Here is an 18861-nt window from a genome sequence, read left to right on the forward strand (position 1 = left end):
GGCTGCGTCAGCACGTCTAAAAATGCAAACCTGCACAATTTGTGGCTAAAGCTGGATAATCTCTGACATTAATGGGGGTGAACAGTGCCAATGATAATCTGGATAGAGAGCTGCACTGTAATGCTAACACGGTAAAGCGAAGGTTGATTTAGGTTATGGCCTCTTTGACAGTTCATTCATATTAGATTACCTTGTGTCAATTATTATTTACTTTAAACAATATGGTATTTAGTGTTGACATTTAATGCTAACAGAAAGCAATTTTTGATCCAGTTTTCATATTTGTAATATTTCTGTTCCATATTTCATGTGTGTATATATAAAGGGATCTTTCAATTTTTCTGCTGGTGGCTCAAGTAAAAATTAATCCTCAGACAAAAAAAAAAAAAAGAAGAAAATTAGATTCAACTGGAATTTTCTACAACATATGCAGTACCTCACCCTTATGCCGCGTACACACAACCGTTTTTCATGATGAGAAAAATTGAATTTTTTAATTGGTCATTAAAAACGACCGTGTGTAGGCTCCAGAGCATTTTTCTTGTCGTGAAAAATGGGCATCAAAAATTTAGAACATGCTCCAATTTTTTTCGACGTCGTTTTTCACGTCATGAGAAACGGTTGTGTGTAGGCTTTAACGACGGGAAAAAAACGTGCACGCTCAGAAGAAAGTTAGGAGACGGGAGCACTTATTATGGCAAAACTAGCGTTTGTAATGGAGATAGCACATTCGTCAGGCTGTAACAGACTGAAAAGCACGAAGACTGAAAAGTGCGAATCGGCTCTCACCAAACTTTTACAAACACAAAATTAGCAAAAGCAGCCCCAAGGGTGGCACCATCCAAATGGAACTTCCCCATTATAGTGCCGTCTTACTTGTTGTACGTCACCGCACTTTGCTCAAGCATTTTTTTTTTCACGATCGTGTGTATGCAAGGCAGGCTTGACAAGAATCACGTATAGAAAAACGTTATTTTTTCCATGACATTAAAAACGGTCGTGTGTACGCGGCATTAGATTTTTTTTCTTTTTTTTGACCCAGAGTTTATTAAATAATGCAGAGACATCTGCCTGTTACATAGATTTGGCTTTTGTCCAAACTGCATTTTGCAAGAAGACTAAAATTTCAGTTTTGGTCTTGGCAGACAGCATGCCTTTTGCCAAATGCCAAGTAGGGTTTAATTTTTTTACATACCTTTTTTTTCTACTTGTCAATCTTCCATCAAGCTAAGCTTTGCAGAGCATCTGGATTACAGATGTCCCGTGGACAGTTTTCCCCCCCTCTCAGCCAAAGATCTGTTCGGCTTCCTTACCTGGTCATTGTAAGATAAAAAGCCTGCAAAACCCACCAATTGTTTACAATCTTGAGATTAGGCAGCAGTGTAGTCATAGAGATACATTTTTTCCATTTTAATTATACCCAGACAGATTGAGCAGTTGTTTTGTATCTGTTGACAATTTATGTTTCATAGATAGGTATTATTTAATAAAATCTGAAAAATTGATACCATGGAACTAAGAGAGGAGTATCCGTGCATTGCAATTGCTACTAAGCAAGTTATATAACTAATAAGCAGGTATAAATTACAGACACATCTACTGGAGAGCCCCCCATTCCATTCTTAAATCTACTTTGCATGCTCTTTGGATCAGTCTTTAGTCTAATCACACCCCTTCTATACATCCTTTTTCATTAGCAGTAGAGGTATATCTGTTCCTGTGATCATATGCTCTGCGAAAACTCAGACTGGGCAAGATAGTGTCAAGATAACGTACCAGTCCATTATTGGTTCGGAGACCTGTAAACTTCTCATGCCTTTGGTAGCCAATTCACTCATCGTCAACTGGATCTTGTCTGCTCTGACCTTGATTGCTTAGACCGGACAAATTGGAGTAGCCAGTTATGCAACCATCTAGCTCAAGATAATCCTCCCAGATCTTTCCTCCCTCAAGAAAAAATGGACAGGGGACATCCTAGACCAATGATGAAGATTGAAACAGACATTTGGGACTCACCTTTGAAGCGTCTAGTGACAGAGACTTATCCAGCTCAAAATACTCTGCAAGGGTTGTGCCACTCTTTTGTATACCCTTTTTGAAAAATTCTAATAAAAAAGATTTGGGGGGAAAAAAAAGTACATTCAGTAGAGGAGCTTTTGAGCAGACAAAGCATTCGATGCATGTAACCCCTAGGAGTGTTCAGGCACATTTGAGCATTAATGGATTCCAATGACAAGAATTAATTTATATTCTGGTCAATGGAAGTCATTAACACCCAAATGCTTGACGCATCTAAACGCATGTGCAAAACGTGGCTTTAGGCGTGTTTTAAATCGGCTTTTCTCCTGCCTGGAGTTCTGGCGTTCAGAAAAGAAAAGCAAATGCCATGTGTGCATGAGCCCTAAAATGTTTTAAACCAATAACTCGAAGGTCGGCCGGGCACCCCAATGCTCTAAGGCAAAAAGCCCTGTGTTGCAGCAATCCGTAAGGTAATGGACTACAGCGTGTTCTGTTTGAGGGAAAAAGGGTCAGGTCCAGTTTCCAAATTATTGGACTGCCAAAACACTATGAAAGTTAACATGCATGCGGTAGGGCACTGCAAAGGTGTGAAGGGCCCCTAAATTAGCTTCTTATGGCTGCAGGAGAAATATATTCTATACATATATTACAACATTAAATAACGAAGGAAACAAAAACAAAAATACTGAAACTGAAACCTTTTATTGTTCATCTGTAAAATATCCTAAAGTGATCTGTCAGAATATTACATTAAATACAGGTATGGACTGTGGTGCCTAAATCCCTACAGATTACCAATCTGAAAGCTGGTGCATGAGGGGCAGAAAAAGGGCACTAATGTTTCTGCTCTTGGATAACCAACCCTGGCCTGTAACCATAAGGCTTCATTTAGATGTGCAGTTGGAGGGCAGTAAAAAAAAAAACGCGGTTGAGCCAAGATGCATGTCTCAATCTACACTTAAAGTGGTACTAAAGGTTGATTATTTATTTTATTTTTTAAATAACAAACATGTCATACTTCCCTCCACTGTGCAGTTCATTGTGGCCCAAATCCTCCTGTTCTGAGGTCCCACGACTCGGTCCTGCCCCCCAGCGCTGTCGTCATTGGATTTGATTGATGGCAGCGGGAGCCAATGGCTGCGCTGTGATCAATCTATCCAATCAACACCGAGACTACGTAGAGGAGAGGACACCAGGGACAAGTCGAGCAGGTGAACTGGCTCAGGTAAGTAAAACGGGGGGGCTGGGGGGCCCGCGATTGCAAGGTGTTTTTTCCCCTTTTAAGGGGAACTTTTTTTATTGCAGTGAAAAAGACATTTACCAGTATGCATGTATGTCCCATAAACATTGTTACATTGTACGGTTTGCAATTATTTATGTAGATAAGGGCACCACAGTTGCTTTCTGATTAGTGGTGTTTTGTTTCGCTGAATCTCATATCTCACAGCAATCTGCCTGAATCTTTGTAACTGAAGTCATATACCTCCATGGATGTGGAACAACCAGTGTGGCGGGTGGCTGAATACAATCTTGCCTAGGCTTTAATTCACATTTGAAAGTTGCAGTTTTCTCTATTATTTTTAGCATGAAAGTAAAAAAAAGGATGTGATTTGGCCATGCTGACAAGTGTCCTACCAATTCATATTGTTTGAATATAAATTGGTCTGAATTTGCCAGCTCACCACAAAGACCGGGATTCTCCAGATGGAGGACTATCACTTGAGCTGAGAATGATAAAGCCTAGTACACACTAGAAGTGAAGCGCTTGGGAGGAGCCACTGTACTAACTATCCAATGTTATTAGAACAATCTCCCCCGCTGACTTATTGTGTTCTGACGGAGGGCCCTGCCAGAACACACCGGATTGGCTGAGAGCACTGATTAGGTGCAGATCGGCAGACCTTTTTTGGTCATGCCCCTTCGACAGAAGCTGGCTGTACACAGGGGCCAGCTTCTGACAGACCGGCTGCCATACACATAGGCCAAATGTCAGCTGGTTTCTACTAAACCGGCAGATGCCACCCGATATTCGGCCAGTGTGTACAGCCCTTAAGTGCAAAAAATACTAGGAGTCCAAAGTCTTTATTGTTCAACTGGTACAAGCAGGGCAAAGGACAGTCAATGCATTTCAGGGGGGCCTCACAATCCCCTTTTATCAGGGAAGGAGGAAAAGTTTAAAAAAAAGCACATAACAATTATGATAAAGCATAATTGCTACTAAAATACTCATGTATAAAAGAAAAATAAACATATAATAAAACCTATGCCCATTGTTGGGGGGGGTCACGTATCCTCAGAACCAGAGTGCCACATTTCGCTATTAAAACAGTTTAAAAAGTATGGTCAGGTGATGGTTATTCAAATATGTGGCTGGTATACTTAGGCCTCATGCATGCAGGACACAGTGCTAATGCCAGGAAAAAAAAAACTGTTAAAAACGCGATTATAGCCGCAATTTTTTAATAGCCTTTATGGGCATTTATGCATGTTTTTGTTTTGTTTTTTGGGGTGGGGGGGGGGGGCGTTTTACAGAGGCTTCCTAGATTCCATTCAGTGAACCAATTAGAAGCCACCTTTTACAACAGAACATCAGGTGTATGAGTAACAAAGGCAGCAGTTAATTAAACCCAGTTATCTGAGACATTGGGGGTTATTTACGAAAGGCAAATCCACTTTGCACTACAAGTGCACTTGGAAGGGGGACTCGCAAGGAAAATAAAAAAACAGCATTTTTGTTTGAAAATGATTGGATGAAAAATTGAGCAGCGCTTCCCCTAATTTTAGATCTTCCCCTCAGATCTAAAGTGACTGCACTTCCAAGTGCATTTGCAGTGCACGTGTAGTGCAAAGTGGATTTGCCTTTAGTAAATCAACCCCATTGTGTAGTATGATAAAGAAATCCATTTATTTTTTCCAAACACTACTCCAGACAGACAGACAAAAAGTTTTAGCAAGATTCAGCCTAGGTTCACACTGCTGCGAATTCAAAATCGCGGTAAATTTCGAGGCTGCAATTTTGCCGCGATTTCGGCCGCAATTTAATACAATTTAGCAATTTAGTACAGGAACTACTTTTTGAAATCGCAGATGCGGCGTCGCACTGATTAGGACAGTGCCATTGCCGACAATTGCCGCCGATTTGAGATGCGATTTGACATGTCAAATCGTTCCAAATCGTACCCAGTGTGAACCAGGGCTCAAGCTTAGTTTTTCTGCTCCATTTTTTCCCCAAAATCTTTTCCTGCAATAACAAAGGGCCAGATCCACAGATGAAGTACGCCGGCGTATCTACTGATACGCCGGTGTACTTTCAAATTTCCCGCGTCGTATCGTTGTTTTGAATCCTCAAAACAAGATAAGACGGCATCTGGGTTAGATCCGACAGGTGTACGTTTTCGTACACCTTCGGATCTAAGATGCAATACTTCGGCGTCCGCTGGGTGGCGTTTTCCGTGTCGGGTATGCAAATTAGCGATTTACGACGATCCACGAACGTACGCGCGGCCGTCGCATTTTCGAACGTCGTCTGTAGTCGGCTTTTTTCGGCGTATAGTTAAAGCTGGTATTTTTCAGCGTATACATAGAATTGCCATGTTAAGTATGGCCGTTGTTCCCTGGTTGAAATTAGATTTTTTTTTTTTTTTTTGCCGTAAGTCGTCCGTGAATAGGGATGGACGTAACTCACGTCTAAGTTCAAAAAATGACGTTGTTGCGACGTCATTTCGCGCAAAGCACGGCGGGAAATTTCGGAACGACGCACGCCCCCTACCCGCCGATTTGAATTACGCGCCGAGAGATACACTACGCCGCCGTAACTTTCGGCGCACAAGCTTTCAGGATTCGAACCAAAGCCGGAAAAGTTACGGCGGCGTAGCGCATCTCTGATACGTGGCGCAGGTGTAAAGGTGTATGGATCTGGCCCATAGTCTTTATTTCACATTGCACCAGACAGATCCCCGTGACCAGGAAACACGCTGGTCAATAGGATAGAATTATTCACAGCAAAGATTGAGACTCATAGCTAAGCTCCCTGCATGACACATAAGGAGATTACAGGAGCTTTTTATTTGATTTTGATTTTGGTGCCATGCTTGAGAATGCCGCCTGCATGATAAAAAAACAAAAACAAAAAAAAAAACTTTCAAACAAAAACACAGTCACATTTCTGTAAATCATTTATTTTCACGCGTGAATAGGATTTTCATTATCTTAGAAAGTCATACAAATAACGAAAAGTAAAAAAAAAAAAAAAAAAAAAAAAATCTGTATTTAAACTACATTTACAAAATAAATAAAGACATGTACAAATATACGACATATACAGGCCAGGCTTAGTCTGCCAGGTTCATTTTTGTGTAGTTTGTAGAATACAAGTCTGGAAAGAGAGAATAGAATTATTTAATGCTGTGGTCACAAGAAAAGGTGGAGAAATATTACTGATCATCAACACAACCAGAATACAGTGAGGTAGTAGCATAGTACTTGCATGTAGACAGACAGAAACTTAGACAACACTAAAGCCGGCCATAGGTGGATTGAAATTTGACCAGTTCAGCAGGGACCTGGCAAATTTTGTTCCATGTATGGCCGCCCTAATTCATAAGAAGTGGATCATTAGAACAGGAATGTTGGAAAACGTTTGTCGATCAGCAGCTGCAGACACTGATCTGTGTATTCTGTGTTATGAAAGCACCCAGTATTAAAGGTTTAAAATTATATTGTCAAATCTTTTTTATTTTAAATAAATAAACATATTATACTTTCCTGCCCTGTGCAGTGGTTTTGCACATAGCAGCCCAAATTTCCCTACTAGGGTTCCCCGCCGGTGGTCCTGGCTCCTCCCTCCTGCTAAATGCCCACACAGCAAACAGCTTGCTGTGGGGGCACCCAAGCAGGCTTGCTCCTGAGCTGCTGCTATGCATGTTTATTCAGACATGGAGCCGTGGCTCGGCCCTGCCCCTTCTCTTCCCATTGGCTCACTGGCTGTGAACGACAGCAGTGGGAGTCAATTGCTCACACTGCTGTCTCAGCCAATGAGGAGAGGGAGTCCCTAGAGTCGAAACTCTTGTGCACATCAGGGGGCTGCTGCATACAGAAGATTTTTTACCTTCATGTGTTGAATGCATTGATGCAATCTGACTTATAAATCAGTGCAGAAGTGGTTGAATATCTTCCAAATACCTAAAGCGGAGTTCCACCCTAAAGTGGAACTTCCGCTCATCGGATTCCCCTCCGGTGCCACAATTGGCATCTTTCAAAAGGGGGTGGGGGGGGACAGGTATCCTTTCCCACTTCCGGTAGTTTGGGCCGCGGCTCGTGACGTCACAGCGGGGCTCTCTCCTCCTCTCCTGACCACCGGGCCAATAGGAGAGAGGAGCGGGGCCTCGCGCATGCGCAGTCGGGTACCCGGTGTGAAGCTGAAAGGCTACACTGCCGGGTTCTCTTACCCGCAATGGCGGCGGCGGCAGCCCCCGACAGCTGATGGAATCATCGAGGGACTCCAGGACAGGCAAGTGTCCCAATATTAAAATCTAGCAGCTGCAGTATGTGTAGCTGCTGGCTTTAAAAAAAAATTCTTAGGCTGGAACACCGCTTTAAACTCAGCTGTCTCATATCCCTCTGTGAACAGAGGGATATACAGCACCACCTACTGAGGACATCACGAAGGGCCAGGTCACACTAGTGTGATGCCAGACATTGCATGCTATTCGCACCGCATTGCTGTGCAGATCACATGCAATGTCTGTGCGATGCAAATTCAGCTATACCAATTGTATGGCTGAATTTGCATTGCATTCAGACCAAACTCATGCAGGACCCTTTTTTGGTCAGCGCCAGAATCGAATCGCATGGGTGTTCACACCTATGCGATCCAATTCTGCAAATCATGCGCCGTTTTGCAAAGTGATTAAGAGGTGGCGTTAACGTAACATACACTCCCGCATGAACGGGTTTGCGATTTAGATGCCGTACGAATTTGCTGTGAATTCAGGCCTCATCTAGTGTGAACGGAGCCTTAGGGCCCTTTCACACGGGCGGATCAGTAATGATCCGCCTCCGTGTGTCCGCAAAAGCTCAGCGGGGATCCTCCGTAAAATCCCCGCTGAGCTGGCAGCTGACAGGGCGGTCCCCGCACACTTTCCTCTGCTCTCCCCTATGGGGGATCAGATGAACACGGACCGTATGTCCGTGTTCATCCGATCCGGCAGACGGAAGAAAAATAGGATTTTCTTCCGTCCGCAAATGCGGATCTTTGCGGAGGCGGACAATTACGGGTGTCAGCGAATGGTCATCCGCTGACACCCATAACCACATAGGGACCAATGTATGTCCCGTTTTCATCCGCAACGGACGAATGAAAATGTGGACATACGGTCCGTACGTGTGAAAGGGCCCTTAGTGAGTGTGCATGCAATCTCTACAACACATACACTACCACAGAAAGTTTTGTGGGCGTTCCATTTGACCCAGGGTTCATAAGTATACAAAATACACACATGAGAATTAATATAGTAACAATTTCAGTAATGTGCAGAAGTAAGAGAAAAAAAAATAAGTCAAAGTAAAGACAAACCTGTTTTTCTTGGCAGCCCTCCTCACTCCACAGATTCTTGTCTGGGCTGTGTGCCTGGCAGGCTTCAGATAATTTCATCTCCTGTTTAATGTATTTTAGCATTCCACTGAGTGTGCCTAGATCAGGGCAATCCGAGATCCTACCACAGTGATCATCCACTGCATACTCAAGAGGATTGAATGAAGCGTCACTCAAGCTTTCGCAAGGAACATGAGTAGCCGTGTCAGGACTTCTCCTTCCTAGTGGGGAATCCTTCATGGTATCTATCATGTTTTTAGGGAGATCCAGTGAGCTGATGTCTGTAAGGCTTACATCGCTCATAGAGTGCTGTATCCTCCAGTTTTTGAAGTCAGAGGCATCAGGGAACTTGTAGGATTCCAGCCCTTCACAATCACCAAGCAACTCAGGAGACAGCGAGGATGCGTTTAGCTGTTGGTTAAGGCCAAGTTTTCTTTCCCATCCTGACATGCGAGTTTTGAATCTGGTCAGCTCAGATTCCTACAGGATAAAGGAAAAAGTTGAAATAGAAGGACTCTGGTTTTAAGAAAAACACTACAGCAGGGGTGTCCAAACTTTTTTTCAAAGAGGGCCAGATTTGATGAAGTGAACATGCGTAAGGGCCGACCATTTTGCTGACATTCTTTGAACCATTAAAATTTGGTCCAAGTGTGTTTGCCTGAGCACTAATACACGGCCCAACAAGAATTATCCTGCCTTTGTGGCTGTGTGGGGTGAAGAGATGAGCTTGGGCGTGTTATTTGGATATATTTATCGGCATATAACACACACCTTCACTTTAGGAGGGAAGTTTCAGGGAAAAAAAAATGTATATAAAAAGAACTGTGAAGCAAAATAAGGGTCATTGCCAATGAATGCAGCCTCGCCATTGCCATGAATGCAGCCTCTCCATTGCCATGAATGCAGCCTGATCGATGCCCATCTGCAGCCTCCGAGGGGAGGGGGGGGGTGTGCCGAGTGCCAACAGATTACATACAGTAGAAACTCCTATTTACACAGCAGCCTCTTTAATACAATGTCCCGCCTCCTATGATAGACAGAGGAGTCGTCCAATGGCAGCCCAGGAGAGGAGACTTCCTATTACAGATGCCGCAAAGTAAACAGAAGATTCTCCTGTATGTAATTTGACAGCACTTGTTCCCTTTCCCCTCCGAGGCAGCACCGATAAATACAGTATATATCCAAATTACCAGGGGGGCCACATTAAACTGGAACAGGGGCCACAATTGGCCCCGGGCCGGACTTTGGACATGCCTGCACTACAGTCTTTCAGATCCCTAAATCCCAATTAACAATATTGAGGCTGATTCACTAAAGGATGAAATGAATCAGTAGAAAAACGATCCAGTCATGTGAAAAGCAAAAAGCAACTTACAATGCGTTACTCCCACTATACAAAAAACAAAACAAAATCACAGGCATTTAAGGGTCAGAGCTGGAGTGCCTACTAAATGGCAGGCAGTGGCTGCTTAACCGCACCATGAAAAGTGATCCATCGCAGATGGCTTTTCAGAAGCCGCCCAAGTGTGAACTTTCTTTCTTCAGACTGTAATGAACACCCACAAGGATATGGCAGCAAAAAATCATGAGGCTGAAATATAACAGAGTGAACAACACTATCCACTCTACCTTATACTCCGCTTTGCTTATCGCAGCCAGAACCCTTACAGTCCATTCAGAAAAATGCGCGTCGCATGTAGCCAGTTGAGCGCATAGAGTTTTTTGGTTATGGCAGCAGAAGGAGCTCTGTGACTGCAGAAGAGCCGGTCAAGTGACTTTTTTGGACAGGACTGATCACTGTGCTTTATAAATATGATGTCATTTTTTTATTCTTTTTGAGGTGCAGTTATATGGCTGTTTTTTAACCACTTAAGACCCCGACCATTATGCAGGCCCCTTTTTGCGATTCGGCACTGCGTCGCTTTAACTGACAATTGCTTTCTTTTGGTGGTATTTGATCACCTCTGCGGTTTTTATTTTTTGCGCTATGAACAAAAATAGAGTGAAAATTTTGAAAAAAGTTCAATTTTTTTTTTTTACATATATATTATTATAACAAAAAGTAAAAAATATTTCCCTCAGTTTAGGCCGATACGTATTCTTCTACATATTTTTGGTAAAAAAATAAATAAAAAAAAAATCGCAATAAGCGTTTATTATGGTTTGCGTAAAAGTTTTAGCGTTTACAAAATAGGGGATAGTTTTATATACAGTGATGAAAATAAGTATTTGAACACCTTGCTATTTAGCAAGTTCTCCCACTTGGAAATCATGGAGGGGTCTGAAATTGTTATCGTAGGTGCATGTCCACTGTGAGAGACATAATCAAAAAAAAAAATCCAGAAATCACAATGTATGATTTTTTTAACTATTTATTTGTATGATACAGCTGCAAATAAGTATTTGAACACCTGAGAAAATCAATGTTAATATTTGGTACAGTAGCCTTTGTTTGCAATTACAGAGGTCAAACGTTTCTTGTAGTTTTTCACCAGGTTTGCACACACTGGAGGAGGGATTTTGGCCCACTCCTCCACACAGATCTTCTCTAGATCAGTCAGGTTTCTGGGCTGTCGCTGAGAAACACGGAGTTTGAGCTCCCTCCAAAGATTCTCTATTGGGTTTAGGTCTGGAGACTGGCTAGGCCACGCCAGAACCTTGATATGCTTCTTACAGAGCCACTCCTTGATTATCCTGGCTGTGTGCTTTGGGTCATTGTCATGTTGGAAGACCCAGCCTCGACCCATCTTCAAAGCTCTAACTGAGGGAAGGAGGTTGTTGCCCAAAATCTTGGGATGGTACTCATCATTCTTCTTCCTCCAAACACAGTTAGTGGAATTATGACCAAAAAGTTCTATTTTGGTCTCATCTGACCACATGACTTTCTCCCATGACTCCTCTGGATCATCCAAATGGTCATTGGCAAACTTAAGACAGGCCTTGACATGTGCTGGTTTAAGCAGGGGAACCTTCCGTGCCATGCATGATTTCAAACCATGACGTCTTAGTGTATTACCAACAGTAACCTTGGAAACGGTGGTCCCAGCTCTTTTCAGGTCATTGACCAGCTCCTCCCGTGTAGTCCTGGGCTGATTTCTCACCTTTCTTAGGATCATTGAGACCCCACGAGGAGAGATTTTGCATGGAGCCCCAGTCCGAGGGAGATTGACAGTCATGTTTAGCTTCTTCCATTTTCTAATGATTGCTCCAACAGTGGACCTTTTTTCACCAAGCTGCTTGGCAATTTCCCCATAGCCCTTTCCAGCCTTGTGGAGGTGTACAATTTTGTCTCGAGTGTCTTTGGACAGCTCTTTGGTCTTGGCCATGTTAGTAGTTCGATTCTTACTGATTGTATGGGGTGGACAGGTGTCTTTATGCAGCTAATGACCTCAAACAGGTGCATCTAATTTAGGATAATAAATGGAGTGGAGGTGGACATTTTAAAGGCAGACTAACAGGTCTTTGAGGGTCAGAATTCTAGCTGATAGACAGGTGTTCAAATACTTATTTGCAGCTGTATCATACAAATAAATAGTTAAAAAATCATGAATTGTGATTTCTGGATTTTTTTTTTTATTATGTCTCTCACAGTGGACATGCACCTATGATGACAATTTCAGACCCCTCCATGATTTCCAAGTGGGAGAACTTGCAAAATAGCAGGGTGTTCAAATACTTATTTTCCTCACTATATATATATATATATATATATATATATATATATATATATATATATATATATATATATATATATATATATATATACTAGTAATGGTGGCGATCATCGTTTTTTTTTTGTGACTGCGACATTATGGCGGACACATCGGACACTTTTATAACATTTTTGGGACCGTTGTCATTTTCTCAGCAAAAAGTGCTATAAAAATGCACCGATTACAGAGAAAATGTCAATGGCAGTGAAGGCGTTAACCACTAGGGGGCGCCAAGGAGTTAAGTGTGCCCTAAGGGAGTGATTCTTACTGTAGGGGGCGTAGCAGGATGTGTGACGTCACTGATGGTCGTTCCCTATAACTGGGAACAGACGATCAGTGACAAGCCATAAAGAAGAACGGGGAAGGTGTGTTTACACTCACCTCTCCCCGTCCTTCAGCTCATGTGACCTGATCGCGGGACACCGGACCGGGACGTTAGCATGCCCCCACGTGCTTGACCCATGGCTGGGCACTTAAGGGGGAAACGTACCTGTACGTGCCTGTGCCCAGCCGTGCCATCTATATCAGCGTCTGGCGGTCCTTAAGTGGTTAAATTAGTCTCTAAAACCCTGTACACCTGGGCCGAATGTTTTCACGGACAGTAAAAAAACAAAAACTGTCCAACATTCGGCCCGTGTGCAAAAATTATATCAAAACTACAGGGAGTGCAGAATTATTAGGCAAATGAGTATTTTGACCACATCATCCTCTTTATGCATGTTGTCTTACTCCAAGCTGTATAGGCTCGAAAGCCTACTACCAATTAAGCATATTAGGTGATGTACATCTCTGTAATGAGAAGGTGTGTGGTCTAATGACATCAACACCCTATATCAGGTGTGCATAATTATTAGTCAACTTCCTTTCCTTTGGCAAAATGGGTCAAAAGAAGGACTTGACAGGCTCAGAAAAGTCAAAAATAGTGAGATATCTTGCAGAGGGATGCAGCACTCTTAAAATTGCAAAGCTTCTGAAGCGTGATCATCGAACAATCAAGCGTTTCATTCAAAATAGTCAACAGGGTCGCAAGAAGCGTGTGGAAAAACCAAGGCGCAAAATAACTGCCCATGAACTGAGAAAAGTCAAGCGTGCAGCTGCCAAGATGCCACTTGCCACCAGTTTGGCCATATTTCAGAGCTGCAACATCACTGGAGTGCCCAAAAGCACAAGGTGTGCAATACTCAGAGACATGGCCAAGGTAAGAAAGGCTGAAAGACGACCACCACTGAACAAGACACACAAGCTGAAACGTCAAGACTGGGCCAAGAAATATCTCAAGACTGATTTTTCTAAGGTTTTATGGACTGATGAAATGAGAGTGAGTCTTGATGGGCCAGATGGATGGGCCGTGGCTGGATTGGTAAAGGGCAGAGAGCTCCAGTCCGACTCAGACGCCAGCAAGGTGGAGGTGGAGTACTGGTTTGGGCTGGTATCATCAAAGATGAGCTTGTGGGGCCTTTTCGGGTTGAGGATGGAGTCAAGCTCAACTCCCAGTCCTACTGCCAGTTTCTGGAAGACACCTTCTTCAAGCAGTGGTACAGGAAGAAGTCTGCATCCTTCAAGAAAAACATGATTTTCATGCAGGACAATGCTCCATCACACGCGTCCAAGTACTCCACAGCGTGGCTGGCAAGAAAGGGTATAAAAGAAGAAAAACTAATGACATGGCCTCCTTGTTCACCTGATCTGAACCCCATTGAGAACCTGTGGTCCATCATCAAATGTGAGATTTACAAGGAGGGAAAACAGTACACCTCTCTGAACAGTGTCTGGGAGGCTGTGGTTGCTGCTGCACGCAATGTTGATGGTGAACAGATCAAAACACTGACAGAATCCATGGATGGCAGGCTTTTGAGTGTCCTTGCAAAGAAAGGTGGCTATATTGGTCACTGATTTGTTTTTGTTTTGTTTTTGAATGTCAGAAATGTATATTTGTGAATGTTGAGATGTTATATTGGTTTCACTGGTAAAAATAAATAATTGAAATGGGTATATATTTTTTTTTTGTTAAGTTGCCTAATAATTATGCACAGTAATAGTCACCTGCACACACAGATATCCCCCTAAAATAGCTAAAACTAAAAACAAACTAAAAACTACTTCCAAAAATATTCAGCTTTGATATTAATGAGTTTTTTGGGTTCATTGAGAACATGGTTGTTGTTCAATAATAAAATTAATCCTCAAAAATACAACTTGCCTAATAATTCTGCACTCCCTGTATAAAAGAAAAAAAAAAAAAAAAACCCAGCAGTGATTAAATAAAACCAAAAGAAAGCTCAATTTGTGGGAAAATATTTGGGTACAGCGTTGCAAGATAGCACAATTGTCATTCAAAGCTGAAAACTGGCCTGGGCAGGAAGGGGGTTCAAGTGCCCAGTAAGCAAATGATTACAAGCAGGACTACATGTCATCTGAGCACCACAAACCAAAATACTATTTAATTCATTTTTAATATTCAGAGCAAACTCCACCATCTATCCATGTCTCCATGCTTGATTTTGTTTAGAAATCACTTTGAAAAATACTCCCTTGGATTTCTGGACGTGGCCATCTTAAGTAAGGGCAGACGATTCATGTAGCATTTACTTCTTGGAATACACCTACCCTTAGCTCAGGAATGCAAGCAGGAGAGAGTGTGCTTAGCTGAGAAAGCCCCTTCTCCCCTGCTGAAGACTCCTGGGATGTAAAACATAATTTGCCTAGGCATGGAGACCAGGAAATAGCAGAAATAGAATTTAAAAAATTAAAACAAGCAAAAATGATATACTTTACTATCCATGTATTAATTGCTAGCAGCATAATGATTAAAAATAGTCAATGTTGATTAAGATAGTGAAGTTCCGCTTTAAAGTGATAGTAAAGTCTTTACTACCACTTCTACCTACAGGTAAGCCTATAATAAGGCTTACCTGAAGGTATAAAGAATAACTCCTAAACCTGTACGGTTTAGGAGATATTCCCCTCGCAATGCGCCACTGACTGCAGCTGCGCATGCACAGCGGGGATCCTCGGCTAGAGGCCCGGCAGCCACCGGACCTTGCCGAAATGAAGTCTCCCGCGCGCATGCGTGGGAGTGACGACATCACCGCTCCAGCCAATCACAGCGCTGGAGCCGCGATACCCAGAAGACACGCCGAGGCAAGATGACATCTCGCTCGGCGTGGACCAGGTAAGTTCTACACACCTCGTTCCAAGGTAAGTATTTCATAATGAGCTACTATGCGGTGCATACTAGCTCATTATGCCTTTTGCCTTTCAGGTGTAAAAAATAAATAAATAAAATAGTTGCGGGTATACAACCGCTTCAAGCATTACTCTTGAAGGATTTATCAGCACCCCATAAAAATATACTGAAAAACTGGTGACATGCCAAAACATAGGACTGATTTCTATAAAAAGATATAGCTTACTTTCAGGATCAATACTTCATTCGTTGCTTTGATCACCTCATTTCTGGCTTCAAGTTCTGTTTTCAAATTGCATATTGTATCTTGTGCTTCTTCCAAATCTTGTTTCATCTGCTGCATCTAGCAATATAAAACCAAAAATAATTGCTATGCATTATCATACAAGAAGCAGTCTTTCACCTCTAGGTTATATGTTGCCCTCTAGTTCTTTTCTCACGCATTTCAGGCATTAACCATTACATATGTATTGCCAGTGACAAAATAGGGCTTAGATTTCTACTGAAATTAGTATAATATACCAATGCCAAAATATTTTTATGTCAAAAGTATAGACTTGATAAAGCTTGTCTGAGTGCCGATTGGAGGAAAAGGACACTCAGCAACAAAGCTGAGGCTGCCAATCTGCTGGAGCTCCCTCCTTGTAACCATATTTCTGTTTCTCTGTTCCCAGATGATGTCGAATGACGAAACGCGTAGGGAGGGACTAGGACTGTGGGAGCTTTTCACCCTAGGGAGTATGCATGGTTGCTGGTTTATAACTTTACAAGCAATAAGTTCTGCTGAGTCCATCTAATGCTTATGGTGGTGGACTGAACGGGGTGTTTAGGAAAACACACACCTAAAAGTTCAGATTACAGCAACTGTTTGAAAAACATGATCTTCACTGTTGGCGTCATTTGGGATTTTATAATATAATATTATATTTTTGGATGAACTATTATTGTGGATTCTTGGGATTTTTTTTTTAAATTAATTTGTTAACCAACTAAAAAGGCACAGATTAATTGTTCCTTATGATTATGTTGACCTATTTGTTTGATGTTTATAGATTATGTAGTGCACAGTGATTAGAGATTTGAAATATTTTTTTCTCTTTTGCGCATGAAGATTTTTGCAAGTTTTATATATGAATGATATTGATTTGCGTATGCACAGAGCACCTTTTTGAATAGCATATGGCAGCTATTGTGATATTGTACACAGCAATTTAGAGCACAGATTTAAAGGGGTAGTGCAGGCCAACGTCTATTTCCAAACATTTTTTGATTATATCAGAGGACAGCAGCTTTCCCCCCTTAATTTATAATTTGTTTTCACACTCCTTGGTGCGGCTCTATATTGAATTTCCCTATCCTCCTCTTGGTGTCAGGAAAACTTGTCAGAAGAGACTCATGCTGATGTCAGAGGAATAAAGCAAAAAGACATAAATTACATAAAAAACTCACATATAGGTATCTGTTATCAGGCACAGGGAAGTCCAGTGTATTCCATCTCTGCAGTCAGAACAGTTGTACACTCTGGCCCGTATTCACAAAGCACTTGCGCCAACGTATCTCCAGATGCGCCGCGTAAGTGCAAATATGCGCCGTTGTATCTGTTGCGCCGGACCCACAAACTAAGATACGCCTAAAAACAGGCTTCATCCCACCGACGCAACTTGCCGGCGTAGAGTGGGTGCATATTTACACTGGACGCATGTGGCGCTCCCATTGATTTTCTATTCAAATATGCAAATGAGGGAGATACGTCGATTCACGAACGTAAATGCGTCCGACGCAGTGCGCATAAAGTCATACGTCCGGTGTAAAGTTATGCCCCATAAAGGAGGTGTAACTCAGCAGCATCCACGCAAAGGACTGCACCAGAGAACACAAGCCGGCGTATTTTACGTAGTTTAAATTGGACGTGTATCTGGCTGGGCGTAGGTTACGTTCACGCCGTAGGCAGTGATCCGACGTATCTTAGGCAGTTGTTCCGACGTGATTCTGAGCATGCGCACGGGGATACGTCCACGGGACGGCGCATGCTCCGTTCGTTATAAGTATCTGTCTGACACTCAGCCCATCATTTGCATGGGGTCAAGCCTCATTTGCATGGCTCACGCCCACTTCCACCTACGCCGGCTTACGCCTGAGAAACCCAGCACAGTTTTGGGAGCAATGGCTTTGTGAATTCCATGCTTGCCTCTCTGCGCTGCGTCGGCGTAGCGTATATTATTTGCGCTACGGCGGCGTAATGTGCGCCCGCTCTCTGTGAATCCGCGCCTCTGTTTCTCTATGCAGCCAGCCTCCTGTTCCACAGGAGACTTCCGGTATTTGGGAGGGATCCAAAGCAAATCAGTGTGGAGATTACAGAGTCCGACAGACCTCGGTCCCTTAGCACCGAGGTCTTGGCCACGCCGTTAAAGCCAGCGACTGTAAAGCAGGATGAAGTATGAGGCCTTGCGACAGAAGGTCCTCTCGCATCGGCAGTCGCCAAGGAACATCCGCGACCATTTGTACTATGTCGGCGTACCAGGGGCGCCAAGGCCAATCTGAGGCAATCAGAATCACCGGAATCCCCTCTGTCTCTAATCTGCAAAGCAGACGAGGGAGAAGTTTTATCGGGGGAAAGGCATAAATCAGCCTCCATGGAGCCACCAATGCGTCTGCCCAAGGATCTTTGGACCTGGCCACAAACCTCAGTACCTTCTGATTGAGTCAAGAAGCCAGGAGATCCACATCCGGCGTGCCTCATCTCAGGCAAAGGAGTTGAAAAATCTCCAGATGTAGCGACCATTCCCCTTGGTCCAGCATCGGATGACTTGGGTAATCTGCCTGCCAGTTTTCTACGCCCGAAATGTACACGGCCGTGAGTGTGGAATTGAGCATACGGGATCGCCTTGAATATGGCTACCATGAGACCCAGAACTTGCATGCAGAAGCGCAGCGATGACCACACTAGCTCCCTCCGAGCGGTACGGGGTGGCTGTCGGCCACAGCACACTGACATGGACAGCAGTAGCCCAGTCATATGCGTGCCCCGGAGCATATAGCTCGCCGGCCACCCCTGGATCAGAAGGGGCAGGTCATGGCCAACCAAGCGCGTAGCTAGGGCCTGCTCACGCTCGATGGCCGGGCTGGGGCGACTACCAGGATCTATATTATCCAGCCTGTCACCCAGCCCGGCTGTTGATAGTAGATTGCAGGAATCAAAATCAAAAGAAAAAAAAGGACAAAATCTCCAGGACCAATGGTCCCCACCAGGAGCCTGGATTTATATTATCCAGCCTGTCACCCAGCCCGGCTGTTGATAGTAGAATCACAGGAATCAAAATCAAAAGAAAAAAAAAAAAAAAGACAAAATC

At 43.2% G+C, this 18861-nt stretch overlaps 1 protein-coding gene across 2 annotated transcripts in view; it reads right to left on the minus strand.

The window, feature by feature from the left end:
• Positions 1 to 6189: 6189 nt before the first annotated feature.
• The window catches only part of CCDC18 (coiled-coil domain containing 18), a 114475-nt gene continuing 101803 nt past the window's right edge, over positions 6190 to 18861 (minus strand). For both annotated transcript variants that reach the window (XM_040360011.1, XM_040360010.1), the window contains exons 26-28: positions 15738 to 15854; positions 8594 to 9091; positions 6190 to 6394 (exon numbers count right to left, since the gene is read on the minus strand). In XM_040360011.1, coding sequence (XP_040215945.1) covers positions 6365 to 6394; positions 8594 to 9091; positions 15738 to 15854 — 645 coding nt within the window. In that variant the 3' untranslated portion in view covers positions 6190 to 6364. The remainder of the gene's footprint in view (positions 6395 to 8593; positions 9092 to 15737; positions 15855 to 18861) is intronic.

This window comes from Rana temporaria, chromosome 7, assembly GCF_905171775.1.
Source record: "Rana temporaria chromosome 7, aRanTem1.1, whole genome shotgun sequence".
Lineage (NCBI taxonomy): Eukaryota > Metazoa > Chordata > Amphibia > Anura > Ranidae > Rana > Rana temporaria.